General features: G+C 41.4%; 1 protein-coding gene across 2 annotated transcripts in view; it reads right to left on the bottom strand.

Annotated features, from left to right (window-relative positions):
• Positions 1-16,915, bottom strand: part of top2b (DNA topoisomerase II beta) — a 28,005-nt gene that overhangs the window by 7,960 nt on the left and 3,130 nt on the right. For both annotated transcript variants that reach the window (XM_069719170.1, XM_069719172.1), the window contains exons 3-30: positions 15,741-15,831; positions 13,600-13,663; positions 12,138-12,283; positions 11,946-12,043; positions 11,031-11,243; positions 10,482-10,655; positions 10,296-10,397; positions 10,060-10,197; positions 9,807-9,945; positions 9,127-9,284; positions 8,804-8,929; positions 8,607-8,717; positions 8,308-8,413; positions 8,074-8,183; positions 7,782-7,874; positions 7,461-7,575; positions 7,161-7,282; positions 6,805-6,953; positions 6,384-6,615; positions 5,059-5,193; positions 4,700-4,900; positions 4,401-4,596; positions 4,201-4,292; positions 3,811-3,966; positions 3,103-3,186; positions 1,542-1,736; positions 750-876; positions 221-379 (exon numbers count right to left, since the gene is read on the bottom strand). In XM_069719170.1, the coding sequence (XP_069575271.1) occupies positions 221-379; positions 750-876; positions 1,542-1,736; positions 3,103-3,186; positions 3,811-3,966; positions 4,201-4,292; positions 4,401-4,596; positions 4,700-4,900; positions 5,059-5,193; positions 6,384-6,615; positions 6,805-6,953; positions 7,161-7,282; positions 7,461-7,575; positions 7,782-7,874; positions 8,074-8,183; positions 8,308-8,413; positions 8,607-8,717; positions 8,804-8,929; positions 9,127-9,284; positions 9,807-9,945; positions 10,060-10,197; positions 10,296-10,397; positions 10,482-10,655; positions 11,031-11,243; positions 11,946-12,043; positions 12,138-12,283; positions 13,600-13,663; positions 15,741-15,831 (3,832 nt within the window). The remainder of the gene's footprint in view (positions 1-220; positions 380-749; positions 877-1,541; positions 1,737-3,102; positions 3,187-3,810; positions 3,967-4,200; positions 4,293-4,400; positions 4,597-4,699; positions 4,901-5,058; positions 5,194-6,383; positions 6,616-6,804; positions 6,954-7,160; positions 7,283-7,460; positions 7,576-7,781; positions 7,875-8,073; positions 8,184-8,307; positions 8,414-8,606; positions 8,718-8,803; positions 8,930-9,126; positions 9,285-9,806; positions 9,946-10,059; positions 10,198-10,295; positions 10,398-10,481; positions 10,656-11,030; positions 11,244-11,945; positions 12,044-12,137; positions 12,284-13,599; positions 13,664-15,740; positions 15,832-16,915) is intronic.

The following is a 16,915-nucleotide window of genomic DNA, read 5'->3' as shown; positions in this document are numbered from 1 at the left end:
CTGCTCATTATTTTTGCATACATGTACTTTCCAGGCCTCCTGGTGGCAGCAGACAACGGAAACCTGCCGACAGGTCGACTTCAGGAGCACAAACCCTCTTTCACAGGTGCTTTAAAAAAAACGTGTTTTTACACACGTGTGCTGAAACTCTGCATAGTTCTGATTAGCTGCCGTACAAATACTGGCCTGGCAGTGAATATTGATCAGAAATGTAACGTACCTGATGCCCTCTGGGACTTGGTCTCTCTGGGAATGAGGGGTTCACTTCCCTCCATGTCACTCTCTGACTTGGACTCGTCATCAGACCAGGGGTTTCTCTTCTTCACCCTCTTAGCAGGAGTACTTTTGGCTCCAGGAGTTTTTCTCACTCTGGGAGCTCCTGTAACAGTAAACCAGATTACCAGACTGCTGTTGTCAATATTTCTTTCACTCGGAGCTCTTCAATAATGGATTAGTGTTTTCTCACTGCACAACAAATCATCAAAAAGGCTCAAGGTAGTTTTTACTTTTTAAACTGATCCAACAGAGCATGAACAAGAGAAATAAAACATTTTCCAACACATGTCTTGTTGGAACATAACTGACTTATTTCAATTTGCAGTGAAAAATCATTTCCATATTTAAGTAACATCTCTTTTCACAACTTACATTTTCGCACCACTTCTTTTTAACAGTGAGATGGAGACAGCAGTTGTTTAATCACTAAATCAAGGAAATGGTTTCAACACGTTAGAAGAAAAGTGACTGACCGGGCTCTTTCTTCTCTTTCTTCACACGTGGAGCTTTTGGTTTGGCGACAGAGTTTTCTCCTGTCGCTGCCTCGGCCACCAAACCGTCATCATCAAACTCCAATTTCACCACCGGGTCGGAGTCACTCTGAGAGGAAAACACAAGCCGTGACAATCCTGGATTTATTCTTTTCATTCGGAGATTCAATTATGCCAGTCTGGTATTTGTTTCACTGTGAACGTGAAGGATGATTGAAGGTGTTGTGAGGATTGTGTCCGAGTCATCTTGCGGTGGAAGCTCATGTTGTTTTACATTAGGGTCGGGATAACAGCAGATACGACATAGGATCACACTATTATGTGTGGTAATATTGTATTAATACAATGAGGCCAAGTATCAATATCTTATTATATAAATAAATAAATACATTTGTTAGATGCAAGCAACATCTATGACAGGTTGTTATGACAAGTGTGAGTCTCTCTGCCTGACAGACACGTTTTGCTGCAATAAAAGTGAGATGAACGGACAATAAATGTTATTTTATTTTAAATTAATTTTATTTGTACCTATAATGCTGCTGTAGCAAAAAAATGTCCCCTTGTGGGATTAATAAAGTATCTGTCTGTCTGTCTGTCTATCTATCTATATAAGATAAAACATTAGTTGTTAGTAGTTTTCTGTTGGGGGCATAATCTGCAGTTGAAAACATGTAAAAACAATGGATGTCATCGCAATATCTAGCATATCGCAGCAGTTAAAATAATTCACAATCCCTCTAATAATATTTTAAACCAAAACACGGAAGTTACCTTCTTCTTTTTTGTCAGTTTCTTGGCTGCATCTGATTTGATTGGCTGAGTTGGAGGATCGACCCTGCGGCCGAACGGTGACGGCATGGTCTCCTCCAGGTTCATCTTCTTCGCTTTAGGTTTGCCCACTTTCCCCTTCACCATTTTGACAGCCTTTCCTAAACTCTTCTCCTCCCGCTCCAGGGCCTCCACATTCTACAAACAAACACAAATATGAAAAGTTACATAACTTATACAGCGAAATTTTAAATAACTGCTGGCATTGAAAAAATACATGTCAATAGATGTGTGCCACAAAAACAAATACGGGACAGTTGCTCATGAAGGCCAGGTATGAACACTAAGAGTAGTTACCTGTCCTGTAATACAGCTTTCTAACCAGTGATTTATGACCGGTTATTTGACCAATGTATAACCCTTCTTTTGTCAATTTAAACCAAGTCAGTCAACACGAGTTCATCTCCAGTCATGACAGTTCACACGGTACCTCGGTCGAGCTAGAAGTGTGCGAGGGTGGACAACACATCCTTTTCAGGAGGAGAGCCGGACTGGATCGTGTCTTAAACACCACTCTGGTTTCTATTGTGGTCATAGATTTTGTTGGAATGTTTCTCGAGTTCCTGAAGTTTGTTCTCTGTTTATGTGGTCGGCGGATGCCTCCCTGATTCAGCAGCTTTGATATGTTTACATATGCAGTGCTGTTCCTCACCGTCACAGTCACCTGCATCCTGATCTCTATGTCCATTCAATTGTCGTGCACCTTCCTTCTGCTGGTTAGCAACTCAGGTGGTGGTCAACCCTCATCAGGGTCGGTCACGAAGCTGAGTCTGGCAATGCAGTTTAACCCTTTCAAACACTACATCAATGTGGGCAGAACAATCTCAAGTTTAAAAGGTGTATAATAGAGCACGGTTCATTTCTAAAGCACTAACTCCATCTAAGTCATACCGAACTCCACCTGTTCTCAGCTTCTTCTTCAAAACAGAAAACACAGTTTTTCTGGGAGCTGTTGAAGTGCTGTGTTGGCAGGTTGCTGTAAAAGATGTTAATAACTCATTTTGGGTCAGACACCAAAAACAAATCGACCAAAGGCAACTGATTAACACATACTCTATGTTTTTTTTTTAAATTAGTACAAAAGCTGAAGTGTAAGACTGACTCAAACATTTGCAAGCAGCTGTTGTGTCACGGCCTGCAACTCTGCTGATGAAGAGGTGTGTAATTCAAGGAACTCAGATTGAGTAAAAACGGTTCCTGTATTCTTCCTCTTTCTGTGGTTTTTAACATGTCAACATGTTAAAAAAAAAAAAACGTAATCTTAATGTAACAAATAGCTGTGTGTGAGTCATTCTTACACTTCAGCTGTTGTACCAATTTTAAAAAAAAACAAAACAACATACAGTACATGTTAATCTATTATCTTTGGTCAGTTTAGTATTAGTTATTTACAACTTTTACAGCAACCTGCTAACACAGACTGAGACAGATAAACCTCTGAAGTAAACTATTAGCGGTGACAGTCCTGAATGCTGAGGACTGCAATAACAAACAAAACACTTACGTCCAGCTCCTCAATAAAGACGGCCAAGTCCTCCTTCCAAAGATCCTCCGAGTTTTTACTCTGTAAGTCATTCAGCTCTCCTCTCTGCAGACACACATTCACTTTGTTAAGCAACACATTCAGTATATACATCACATTTTCATACAATAATTCCTGCTAACACCCTCTTTCATTTTAAGATTAGAATCTTATCTTATTAATGAAGCTTATAGTTATGGCTGGCTTACATCACCAGGAACCATCCCTGAGGAGAACAGCACAGTTAGCATTAACAATCCATCCTGGCTGATCCAATCACAAGTACACAACTTCATGTACATGAGTGCACACCTGGCTTTATCATTAATGACCACGTGGGGTCACATCTCCCTTCCCCACTCAACCGTAAATGAATACCTACATCACAAAAACATACATGTATGAACGAACATGAACATGAACATGTATGGAAACAGGAGGAGCTGAAACAGCAGGCATTTAACAAAATGAGAAATCTTTACTCACTGAAGCCTCATTTTAATGAGCCGTGTTTTTGAGATTTATGATAAATTTCACGTGTGTAAAAGTCTGATGACAGTTCAGTAAGTTTGTAATTTACAACCTGAACAGTCAGCACTCAATTTGTTTGGGTCAGAATATCGCATAACCACCAAGTCCTGACAGACAAGACCAACCGATGTCAGTCGATGAAACAATGATGATTAATACCTTGTGGTCCCTCTGTTTGAGAAGCTCTTCCACCTTCTCCTTAGACAGGCACCACAGAGGCATGTTGAGAATGTAGTTGAAGTTTGGCCCTGACGAAGAGCCAGAGTTCACCGAGCTGTCGCTCTCATTTCCATCACGGTAATCTTCTTCTTGTGCCTGTCAGAGAAAAACCATATCCCATCATGCAGCAGAAAATCACACTCATGTTGCTCTCTCAACTTTCTGCCATGTCTAATGTAGAATTGTTACTATGACCAGATCAGTGTAAAGTGTAGGAGTGACTCCCTCTTGTGGTGGCTTTAAATACCAATCTCTGTGTTGCTGATGATCTGTCTTCAGCTGCTGCTGCATTAGTGTGTGTAAATATGTTTTCCAGCAGCTCTGTCGTACCTTTTCCTGAGCCTTGTTCCAGGCAGCCACAGGATCAGATTCAAAGCCCTTCTGGACCAGCATGCGGATCAGGTCGCGTTTCGATTTGTTCTCTGTTTTAATAAAAAAAAAAAATGGGTTGGAGAAGCAAAATGTATTCAAACACTCTCCGTTACATAAAGAGCCGATGGGGACTGTTGAAGTATTTTCAGTTTTCTTACCGATTGAAATTTTTCCTTCAATCTTCTCCAGTACAAAGCGAGCTTGGTTGGACAGTTTGGAAGCCTCGGCCCCCATGCTGCCTATCAACCAGTCCTTCCTCAGCTTGTAGTAGTGCAGGCGGAGCTCAAAGAACTCCTTGAGAATGTCTTGGACCGAATCGTACCTCTTCATACAACCCATGTGGTCAAACAGCACCTAAGAATTAAGTATGTACAAAAAAAAAAATCAGTTCTATACAAATCAGCCGTGTTTCAAAACAGGAAGTAAAGAAACGTAATCAATCAACCAGGCCTGTTACCATGGAGTTGCAGGTGAGGCTGGACTGCAGTTTGAAGACTTTGTGGAGGCCTACTGCCTCGGCCTGGGCCAGTTTTTCCTCAGACATGCGAACCACAAACTTGACTGTAGTATCTGTGTGGTATTCCTTATAATCACTGATCAGAGCTGGCGTCTTGTCAGTGCCCTGCAGCATGGGCTCCAGCACAGACTCCTTATAGGCCTGCACACAACAACAAAGACATAGTTATTCTCAAAAGAACATCTGACAATACAAATGCAAAAACATCTCCCACACATTTTTTGAATTGTATTTTTTTGTGTTCTATTACGAGCAATAAATATGAATGTATATTCGAGAGAAAAGAAGCTGAATTGTACCTGTGTCCATGTCCGGACTGGAAGCTCGGTGATCTCGATGGTGTTTTTGTCAATAACCGACACCTCTCCACTGACGAGGAACTGGTTCTGACCCAGTTCATGGATCACCCCTTTGAAGCATTTGTAGCTGGGAAGCTGCTCGTAGACAAAAAAAAAAAAAAAGGCACAAAGAGAAAAACTGAGCGAAAGGTCCAGTTTTTAATTCAAACAAATGTATCAAATGGAAATGCAAAGACTTCATTAACACTTCAAGAAACAAGCCGTGCAGGTGGAAGAGAAATCAGGGGAGAAAAGCTGATCTGTGTGCTGCCAAGATGCTCGTCAGCCAAGAAAAGCTGGTCAAGGCTGCCAAAAACTTCTGTTTTATTTCAACATCAATGAGAGAATTATTAGGACTAAACAATTTATAATCAGTTGTTCGGCCCAGTGGTCTGAAGACAGAGGTCACCTGGCCCATGTAGAGGCAATGAGAAAAATCCATCACAGGATGTTGATATATTATGGAGATGTCTTGATGTATTTTGGGGCCTGATCTTGATCCAAATCCTTTGACAATGAACATCTCTGACTCAGAATTACACAAATGTTGACACCGCTTCGATGTAACAACTTTAGCCTTTTTAAATTTGATACTCCTTATTTTTCACAAGCTACTCGATCAGAACATTGAAGTCTGTAGTATTAAACATACAAGCTTTAACGACTCATTACTGTCGTGATGCACTCAGCTACACAGAAGACGCATCAATGTGAGACTACAGAGAGAGAGAGAGTTGCCTCAGTGTTACAGTGATGCTTCTTTTACCTCATTAACAATGACGGTGACTCAAACCCAAACTGGCATCCACTTACTTTTGGCATTAAGGTTAATTAGCGACTTCTAAAATGAGGTAATGATCAGTACCAGCTAAATTGAGAAGCTGCTTTTCCAAATTCCAATTTGTTGCACACTAATCGTTTCTAATGAGACAGAGAGGTGGAATAATGGATTCAGTGTGTTAAAGCAGTTTTGTCAATTTTAAGGATCCACAAGTAAGAACAGAGTCAGTCACTAAGGTGACCAAATCATTTTTCACACACACGATTTTTCCTGCATATGAGAGTAGCCTGCTGTCATTCAGGTGTTTTTTGTCAAAACACCTGACTGACATAAAACAATTCATTTCATAGATAGGAAGAAAGTATAAAAAGTCCATTTTAAGTTAAGATATCATCACACCTACCTGACCTACACATTGTCAATCAGAAATCAGGAAACCAGAAGAAGCTGACGGCAGTGTAAACATGAATTTATGGTTTTCTTTTGATTTTGTGAGACTGTTTACCATCGGCAGAGGGTCCTGGTGGTTGAGCATTCTGTTGATGTTGTTGACGATCTCTCGGGGGTCGTAGTTGGGGATCTTGCACGCCCAGCCTGTCCCGATGCCCTCTGCACCGTTCACCAGCAACATTGGAATGATGGGAATGTACCACTCTGGCTCCACCTTCTGGTTGTCATCGTACAGGAACTTGAGAAGGTTGTAGTCCACCGCTGGGAACAGCAGCTTGGCGAGAGGACTGTGGGACAGGAGATCACCATAATGACACTCATGTATTCAAATACAGTTCTATCAATTTCAGACAAGAAACTAATTGAAACACTGAAATTGTCAAGGCATTAAGAAAGCTGTCAAATGTAAAGAACATGAATATAGGTAACATTGACTGGCACCAACAAAAGAAGCCACAACTATGTCTCTGGATTACCTGAGCATGGTGAAGATGTAACGAGGACTGGCAGCGTCTTTGCCTCCGTTGATGCGAGTACCAAACTGACCCAGAGGCTGCAGGATGTTCACGTTGTTGCTACCCACAAAGTTCTGGGCCAAGTTCACGATGGTCATCATGAGAGCTTGCTACACGGACAAATGGGAAGTGGGCGGTCAGTAACTGAGCAGAAGAGACAATCAGTGAGTGTGTTTACAAGGACACGGGTATCATGGTTATCTCCGGGCTTTTGAAGCATCCCGTGTGTTTAGTGTGCGTATACATTTAGACCTGGATGAGCTTAAGTAAGGTAAATATGGTACCCTAGCAGCAGGTCAATTCAGACCTGAATGTACCTCTCCATGATGGTAGGCAGACATCTCTGCCACTGAACCGGCCAGCTGTGCTACCTTCACCTCCCTCTTGTCGTTCCTCTTCAAGCAGGTGAACAACACCTTCCTCTGACCGGGCTTTAAACCTGAAAGTAACACAAACACTGTCATTAACACATCGTCCTTCTTCCAAAGTCAACACATATTCGTGGTTATAATTATCATGTTTGTGTTGATGATTCTTTTACTATGGCTTTAAGGAAGGGAAAATTCAAACAGCAGAGCAAAGTAGCAAAAAGTTCAGAGATGGAGGGAGTAACAAACCATCAACCAGGGATGGGATGGATCTCTCATTGTCAGAGTTGGAGAACAGAATCAGCTCTTTATTGATGAAGTCATTGTAGGACAGGTGCCTGGCTTGAGTTCCATAAAGGTATTGCTAGAAAAGAAAATCAACAAAATCAATCAATCAGTTCAAACTGATGTGGAACTAGAAAACCACACAGATCAATAAATACCACAGAGTGTGACAAGAAGAGAGTTTGTCAATCAGTGTGAGGAGCACACACATGAAACCCAAACATCTTAATACAGAACTTTCTCCCTCTCATCACTGCCTCATAACTAATGAGCAAAGCCACAAACCTCCGGCAGGCCGTGCATCCTCCTCTGACGTCTGTCCTCCATGAAGTTAGTCAGCCACTCCTTCCTGTCATCTGTCTTCTTCTTACTGAAGGCCTGCAGCAAAACCAGCACAAGACTCCAGTTATTCATTCCAGCTCGTACGATTGGTGGTGACCCACCACACACTGTGACTGCAACATCCACCATCTCAATTCTCACCTTTGTGGGAATAATTAGTGGCAGTGTTTGATTGGACTGGTTACTTTTCACAGTCCTGTTTCTTCTGACAACAATACTGCAGCATTAAACTCACCAGAGTGATGGCGGCGTCGTCCTCTGCACCTCCGTATCTGAATGTGATGCGGTGCCGCTCCATGTCAGAAAAGTATTCTTTAGCCTCTTTGCTTGTACTTGTACCCAAACCTGGAACATAAATGTAATGTTTTTAAAGTCAATAATTGAATATTTTTCAAACAGACATTTTTTGGTTTAGTTTATAAAACTTTTCTCTTGTCAAATGTATAATATTCATATTTAAGCAGCAAACCTTTGTAGTACTTTACATGCCAGGTTTTGTTATTCTCTGTTTGTTTCTTCCACTCGTCAAACTCTGGAATGCTGTAGAAGGCCAGCTCCTGCTTGCTCTTGGTCGCCTGAAGACAAATGACCAACAATTTACTGAACGTTTGTGTTCACTTTATCACTTTGTCAACCATAGAGGCCCTTCATCTCTGTAGTGTCTGTCAACTGGGGACAATTATGTTCATAACAAGGTCTGAGTGGATGTATATCAGGTGTATTAAAACGGTAAAATAGAGCATTTGTGAGTGTGTGCGTCTCTCTTACTTTGACAATGGGTGTGATGAACTCCTCCAGGAATGTGTGTTTGAGCAGCGACGGCCAGTTGTGGTGGAAGAAGTTGATGAGCAGACCTTTGATATGGGAGCCGTCTTGATCCTGGAACAAGACGAGAAATGGAACTACTTTCTGAGCGGATATTAATGGTGCTGAAGCTGTGAGGCCGTGTCCGTGCGGCAGGTCACCTGATCGGTCATGATCATGATCTTGCCGTAGCGCAGGCTCCGCAGTGACTCTGGGTCTTCGTAGCTCTTCTTGTACTGGAGGCCGACGATTTTGATGATGTTGTTTATCTCAGCGTTTTCCATAATCTGTTGACAACAGTGAGATAGTGTCACATGCAAGTGAAAATACAATCAAGAAGCCCGTTATTCCCACTGACAATAAATTCCAGTTCATTCAGATTTCAGCTGCTTTTAAACTCACTGATTTGGCTAAACCAAAAACAGCGCTTGCTCCCGAATACATTCCTTACAGGAGACGCATCAATATTATTTTGTCCCATTACCTGCTTGTGCGTTGCCTCCCGCACATTCAGGATCTTGCCTCTCAGTGGGAATACTCCGAAGCGATCGCGTCCAATGACTCCCAGTCCGGACACAGCCAGAGACTTGGCTGAGTCTCCCTCAGTGAGGATGAGTGTGCAGTCAGAGGAGTGTTTGCCACCTTGGACACGGACACAAAAAGGATTACTACCTTATCAGTGTGTGCTATTGTACAGTCTTCATGTTAACACAAAGGTTAATGCGAGTCTTTTCATACTTGTCACAATGATGGCTTCACTATCTAATCTATTCCCTGAATTCAGCTATCAAGTTCTTATGATAATATGTTGACCTGAAGAAGTTAACATTAACTGCAACCTTAATTAACATGTCTGAGTGAACTATGATAAAATACACTTAAAATAGAAAGAAAAGCTTGTCTCTAGTAGAAGCTTGTGTCAAAGAAAAGTCGAGTTAGTTGGAGTAAATAAAAGGCTTCGAGGTAATATTCATACAGTAATATGCAAATACTGCACTACTGGAGCTTTGTAATTGCTTACGAACAACACTACAGACTATTTGAAGTGTCTCTGCTCCACATCAACGTTCAGCATTTAGTTTAAAAGGCAACAACCACATCTATGTAGGTGGTGGTGGACATTTAGTGTCCACGCATGGATAAATAATCCCACTGTTAACACACCAGCATCATTGGCGTCGTCTAGCTTGGGGATGCCTTTGATCTTGCTGTACTTCACAGATGAGCACTTTTTATTCAGCTGCGTCTGAGCTTTGAACTTCACCCAGTTGAGAATACTCTCCACGATCCCGCAGTTTGTTGCCTGTGGGTGACAAAGAGGGAAAGTTCCTTCATGACGGACGACCCACTATTTTACATGAAAACAGATGAACCATAAACAACGAGGACTAAAGAGTTAGTGAGAAAACTCCCTTACCGCCCTGACAAACTTCTCTGACAGAAGGCACTTGGACCCAAAGCTCTTGGTCTGGAGTGTCATGTTCTCCTTGGTCTGGGAGTCGAAGCTTGGATTCTCAATCAGCGCGTTCACAAACACCCAAATATGGTTCTTCACCTGAAGGACAAATGAGAGGAAGGTCACCTGGTTTTCAACACATGTCTGAAGTTAAACCAGAACCGTCACAATGACTTTCACAAATCCTGCTAAGTCACCTGGAAGGGTTTGACCGTCACTCCTGCCTTGTTCTTCTTCTTCACCACTTCAATGAGTTTGGACACGATCTGGTCCACCACATAGTCAATGTGTCTGCCACCCTGAAACACATTCTCAGTGTTAGAAACCCATTTGACTCTCTGCTCCCATGTGAACTTCTTGCCCTCCATCCACCCTGCTGATACCTTTGTTGTGGCGATGCTGTTCACGAAGCTGATTTGTTGGAAACCTTTCTCGCTCATGGTGAGGCACACCTCCCACCGATCGTTCACGGTCTCATTCACCACCTTCAGGGCTACGCCTGTCTCGTCCAGCTTGTCCTTCACATACAGATCCACATAGCTGCGGAACCCGGTAATCTTTAGTGAAAGAGAGGACAGACATACTTTAGATTCAAGTAAAATTCACCTGTATCTATTAGGTCTTTCATTCGATTATTTTTTTTCAATTCTTCAAACAAATGTCATCTCAGGCTACTTTACACAGTAATGATAATAATAATGGAGACAGAAAGCCAACAAAGAAGCACAAAGAAGTGACTGTATTAGTTCTTTGATCCTACTCTGTATCAAAAATAATGAATAAGTCATTTACAGATATACCTAAAATATTCATCACACATGGAACAATCAGTAGTCACAACCAGTTCAACCAGTTCAACTGGGACACAAACTTTAAAGCTCGTACAGCACACCAACAGACTAATGTGCAATGAGATGAAGACAGAGACTTACGGGTAATTTTTTGCCATTCAGTGACACTTTAACGCCCCTGCAGGAGCCGGCTACATCATATGCTCTTCGGGTAAGAAGCGCTACAATATCCTTGTCCAGTTTATCCATCTTGAACTTGGCCAGGTCTGGCTGGAAGGTCACGCAGGTGAATTCCTCCCCGTCGAAGAGCTTGATTTTGGGGTCTGAGGTCTTGTTCATGTTGTTCTGCCATGTCTGAGGAGAGTCAAACTCATAACATACAGAAAAATACCTGCTTTTCCCTGAAAGGTTGTCACCTTGTGTGATTTTTATTCTGCAACTTCCAGTGTAACAAACCATCTTATATAGAGGACTATGTGCATGACTCTTGAACTCTTGAACACCCGGTGACTGTATAACTGTGCCTGTACAACCAAAAGTGATAATATACACAACCATACCTGAGGTACGACCACAGGTCACAATCCTACAAAATCAGCAATTTCTTCATTAACATATCAAGTGGTAGTGGTGAAGATTTACATACAAATGTGCTATAATCAATTTAACTTAGGCATAGAGTGTAGAAACAACCAGACCATGACCTCTGTGTCTGACTGAGCTGTAGAAAATGGGACAGCTTCCTCAGCATGTAAACAACCATGTGCTGCTTGGACAGACTTTACAGCCTCTGCATTTGCAGTAACAAACAGGAAATGTCCACTATTATCACTGCAAAAACAGCTTTTAAAGGTTGTGATAAGGACAAGATAAAAGCAAAACTTAACTTTTCATAAAGTGGTCACATTTGACTAAAACCTTTGATGGAAGCAACAATGGCTGGTAGGAATTGTAGTCTTTACTAAAATCAATGCTGACACCAACATCCCTTTAAAACAGGTGGTAATCATATCAAAGTATCCAAACTACTGCTGTTTATGAGGAGAGGCAGCTCACCTGTTTGAAACTGCGTCTGTACTCCTTGCAGGCTGTTTCCACGGTGAACTTGGTGCTGAAGATGTTGCAGAGTTTCGCCCCGTAGCCGTTCCTTCCACCTGAAGACAAACAGTTAGCATTGCAGACAGCAGTTAGAAACTCTCACTTTTCTGCACTGACAACTGATTGAGGTGTTCAGACAGCTGCTCCTACCTGTGACCTTCTTCTCATCGTCATCATAGTTGCTGGAGGTGAGCAGGTGTCCGAAAATGAGGGCAGGGACATACATCTTCTCATCCTTATGCTCCACCACAGGAATGCCTTTACCATTGTTCCAGATGGAGATGGTGTTGGATTCACTGGTGGAAGCAGAATAAAAGGCAGTGATGACTAGAACCTGGAGTTTTCCCAATTTTATAAGAGATATGAAAACCTGCCTTTAAACGGAAAAAACCAACTATGCTGAGACTTCTTTGTTATTGATGGTCTTGCTGCAGCCTCTCCTCTCTAAACGTAACACGAGCCATCCGTGCTCTGGCTCATGGCTACACTGACTGTGGGAGGATCAGATTCATTCACTACAAGCCTTTTTACCGATGCTACTTTGTGATGAGCATTTTGTATGGCAGACAGCGTGATCACAAGCATGTGAAGGATTACTTCTGGACACAGTGCTTACTTCATCACTGAGCTTCTTTGTTGTTGTTCTTGTCCCTGTTTTCTTGTTATCATCATGAGTTTACTGTGAGAAACTATGTTATAGATATTGTGTATGATGTTTTTAAGCTGTATTCTGTTTAGGCAACGCTCTTGTATGGCCTCCTTGTAGTAAGACAAATGTATGCTACATTTGAGAACTTGACTTAATCAGTTAAGTATTCTCTTATTTCTAGTACTAAAAGCCACATTTTGGATGCAAATGACGGATTAAAAAGCATTTTCATTTTGGTATCTCCATACAGGTTGATATGACATAACTTTTTGGACCTTACTACATTCTCCCCATCAGTCATTAACATCCACTTTCAAACAGCCCATCATCTTTGCTCCCCTCTGAGTTAGCAGTGCAGTTAAACAGACTTGTGGTCACAAGTGAAACACGGGCCACAATCATGATATGATATTATATGATATGATATAGGTTAGATTGTGGTGGCTCTAAAGAAAGCTGCACGAGTGGTTAACAAGCTGAGCCACAGACAGGCTGAGGGAGCATTAACATCTCTATGGAACCACATGAGCAGCAGAGACCTGAGTGCAGCAGAGCAAATGGATCCTTTATACAGCAGGGACATTAGAGAGGCAGCAGCTCGGCTGAAGGACGCACCGATTATTAAGCACTCGGGTGTAGATGCAGTATGGAGGTGAACTGCATACAAAACATGCGCTCAGTGCATTAACGCTCCAGCTCATTATACTATAGTTTCACCTGGATCCATGTTTCAAACCTACTGGATGCATTTACAATGCCCAGGTTACATTCACAGCATGAAGATATCAGAAGATACAGCTGCACCTTAGCAGATTCAGATTTCCAGTGCGACGGTCATATTTTACAGAGAATAAGGAACTTTCCTTCCACAAGGAGCCATGTGTTGGCTTTTAAAAGCTGTAGATCCGACAGTATTTTGACAGAAAATCCCTCTGTTTGGTAACTATTCAAAGATGTACTCACGGGTCAATGGTGATCTTAATGGTATTCATACTCTTGTCCCTTTGTTTGTTGTCTGCTGCATTGACTGTCAAAGAAAAAACATCAAAACACAAAGTTACACACAAAGAAGTAGCCAACTGATGCTTTCATAAAGATAAATGAACTTGGGCTACAAATAATGATTATTTTCTTATCATCAACTAATCTTTTTTGGGGTTTTTTTTTTTTTGCAAATGCTTAGTTTATAATTTTTCAGCAAATGCCAAAAAAGTGCCCAATCAGAATTTCCCATAGTCCAAGGGGATATCTTCAACATATATAAACGGGCCAGCTGTGGCTGAGATGGAAACGCAGGTGTCCACTAATCATAAGGTTGGCGGTTCAACCACCAGGTCCACTTGTCCACATGCTGAAGTGTCCTTAGGGAAGATACTGAATCCCCAAGGTGTCCCTGGTGGCTGGTGAGCTCCTTGCATGGCAGCTCTATCGCCACTGGTGTGTGTGTGTGTGTGTGTGTGTGTGTGTGTGTGTGTGTGTGTGTGTGTGTGTGTGTGTGTGTGTGTGTGTGTGTGTGTGTGTGTGTGTGTGTGTGTGTGTGTGTGTGTGTGTGTGTGTGTGTGTGTGTGTGTATCAGTGAATGGGAAGTGCTTTAAAGACCCATAAGGTACAAAAGTGCTATAAAGTGTAAGTGCTGACCATTTACAATTTACCAAAGAGACAGAGAGGCTGGAACCAGCTAATGTTGCCATTGCTGCTTAATTTCACCTTCAATAACTAAAAAGTTAAAGCTGTCATCATAACCTATTGGACCTTTTCTTCAGTGTTACAATAGATCATTTAATGGACTAAATTAGTTCGTACAAAAGCCAATAAAATGAACATAGTTAGGGAAATACATGTAATTCAAAAACTACAGGAACACCTTGCAAATTAAAAATGAATATTCACAGCAAACCATAAGGATGCCATCATATCTATATAAAAATTAAAAACAATTAAGAGACTTGGCTCAGTTTGGTGCTAAAAAGATTTGAAAAAGGGAAACCAATGTTAACGGTAATTCTGCCTTCATCCTGGAACAAGCTGTCTGCGTGGTCTAGTCTGATCTTTGTACGCTGAGTTTCCCTCTGATGATGGATGTTTGAGGTCCAACAAGTTAAAAGTTGTGACCAAGAAGCATTCATGTGATCTTTGTCTACCCTCCTTCAGAGGAAGTAACTCAGAGACACAGTAACGAGACATAGACTCCCCTGTTGAATTATTGACATATATTTAGGGCCTACATTGTTGCTGTTTTTTGCTATGACTATATTGTACACGTGATCACAGATCTTTTCTGTCTATTTTTGCTGGGCAACACGAGTCACAAAATGGGCAAGATGGCCATTTTCTAGATGTTGAGCCGCAGCCACGAGGCATGACACACGTCTCGCGCAGGTTGTGTGGCTGCTCTAACAGTTACTATGACGTTGTGCGACCGCCAAGCACACACCACGCAGGCGTTGCGTTAAACATGTCTATTCCAGCCCTGCACCTCTGGTATAATTACATGATCATAACAGTGATATCCCAACAATGAAACAGTGTCATTAATCAGACACCTTGATGAACACACAGGTGAAGAGGGCCGAGTGATCATCAACAACCCTCCCTGTGGTGAGCAGTGTTGAGGAGCATCATTTAAAAGCTGATTACAGTTGTGCACTTTACTAGCAGAGGCATCGAGCACAGCATTACTCCCACATTCAACTGAGTCATTACAACTAATATCTAACAGGAAGACTGCTTTATTAACCTTTATCTAGCCGGCTGACTTGAGCATGCTCGCCATTTACAGAGGAAAATAAATAAGGCGACAACTCTCACTGTAAGCTGCCACAAACATTGATATCATTTCTCAGTCAACTCTTCATCTGTCAACAAAATGTCTGCATTCAGGCAGCAAACAGTGCAGACAAAGACAAGCTCACAGAGGGAATCTAATCCCCACATCCAGTCTGGGATCAGCGCTGCCAACAGCAGACTGACTCAGTGAGTGATGCTGACAATTTTATAGTGATAATAAGCCTTCAATATCCTCGTTATGGAAGGACAGTCTCAAATGACAAATGAACCTTTATATTAACTATGCAGATTTGGATGAAAAGTCTGGATTCACTCACCAAGAATTTCATCAAAGATTTTGTACAGTCCAGGAACATAGGTGATTTCTCTCTGGTTCATTCCTATTTCTTCATCGAAGACCCACATTTGCTGAAAAATAATTTTAGAAATTAGTAGAAAACATTGTAGGGCATGCCGAACATTAAGCTTATTGTCTTATATGTCATCTTATTTAGATCTGGTGCAGTGTGAAATGAACTAAATATGGAAATCTAAATTGAATTGAGTTATTGAGATATTCAGCTCTTTCTGAATTAATAACTGAGACTAAAAATGTAACATCTAAGTTTGAAAAGGTGAAAGAAGCAAATGTTGAATAACAGGCGTTTCAATCCAAAAGGCTCAAAAGATGAATCAGTTATCAAAGTTGCCATTGATCATGAAAACGAATTTTATCAGCTGGAATTTAGTCGTGTTTTTGCTCAGTAGCCTCTAAACCAACCAAGTTGGTTTGACTACTGCCTTAAACTTAAACAATAGCATTGAGGAAACATTATTAAACAAGTCACACATTTGTTATTGAGGTTAAGTTTTTTTTTTTTTTTAAATACCAGCTTTGATGATTACAGGTAGAGCTGCAGAGATCACCTTGTAAACAGCATGTGAAACTAGGAAAGGTTGTGTTCTGGTCTGTTATCTCCTCGTCGGCATGGAGACAACAACTCCCCAGTTTCATCAACACACCATGTTGTGATTGTGATCAAAGACCATAATTTAAATTACGGAAATCTCTTTGACTTCATGATCGAGCTATTTTCTGAGATGACCAGTCAAGATTGGTTTCTTCCATTAATCGGTTATAATCTGTAAAATGAACTAAATGCTTAGAAGTTGTTATGATCTGGCACCTGCCTTCATACAATAAACTAAATCCAAATATTTGATTTGTCACATCTGCAAATTCTCCCGAGCAGTGCTCTGACAAACTTGTTGTGAAAGTAGGTTGCCTCACCTGATGAGACCTACATCAGTAACAAATGTGTCATTACATGTGAAACTGATTTCATGTTTTTTTATTTACAGCTTTTCTCTCCAACTTTCAGTCAGCTAAAAGCTAAAAGATAACTACAACTACCTGCCTCCACACACAGCTGAGGAAAACACATGTGCTACCGCCATGGCTTAAATCAGTCATTTAGTCTGTTCCTGGGAATCATTTTTGTGAACATATTTT

Source organism: Brachyistius frenatus, unplaced genomic scaffold (genome assembly GCF_029030835.1).
Source record: "Brachyistius frenatus isolate BFR_SWC_R1_liver_20210118 unplaced genomic scaffold, ASM2903083v1 Contig_209, whole genome shotgun sequence".
Taxonomy (NCBI): Eukaryota; Metazoa; Chordata; class Actinopteri; family Embiotocidae; genus Brachyistius; species Brachyistius frenatus.
Note: the sequence above shows the minus strand (reverse complement) of the source record. Positions and strands in the feature narration are given on the sequence as shown.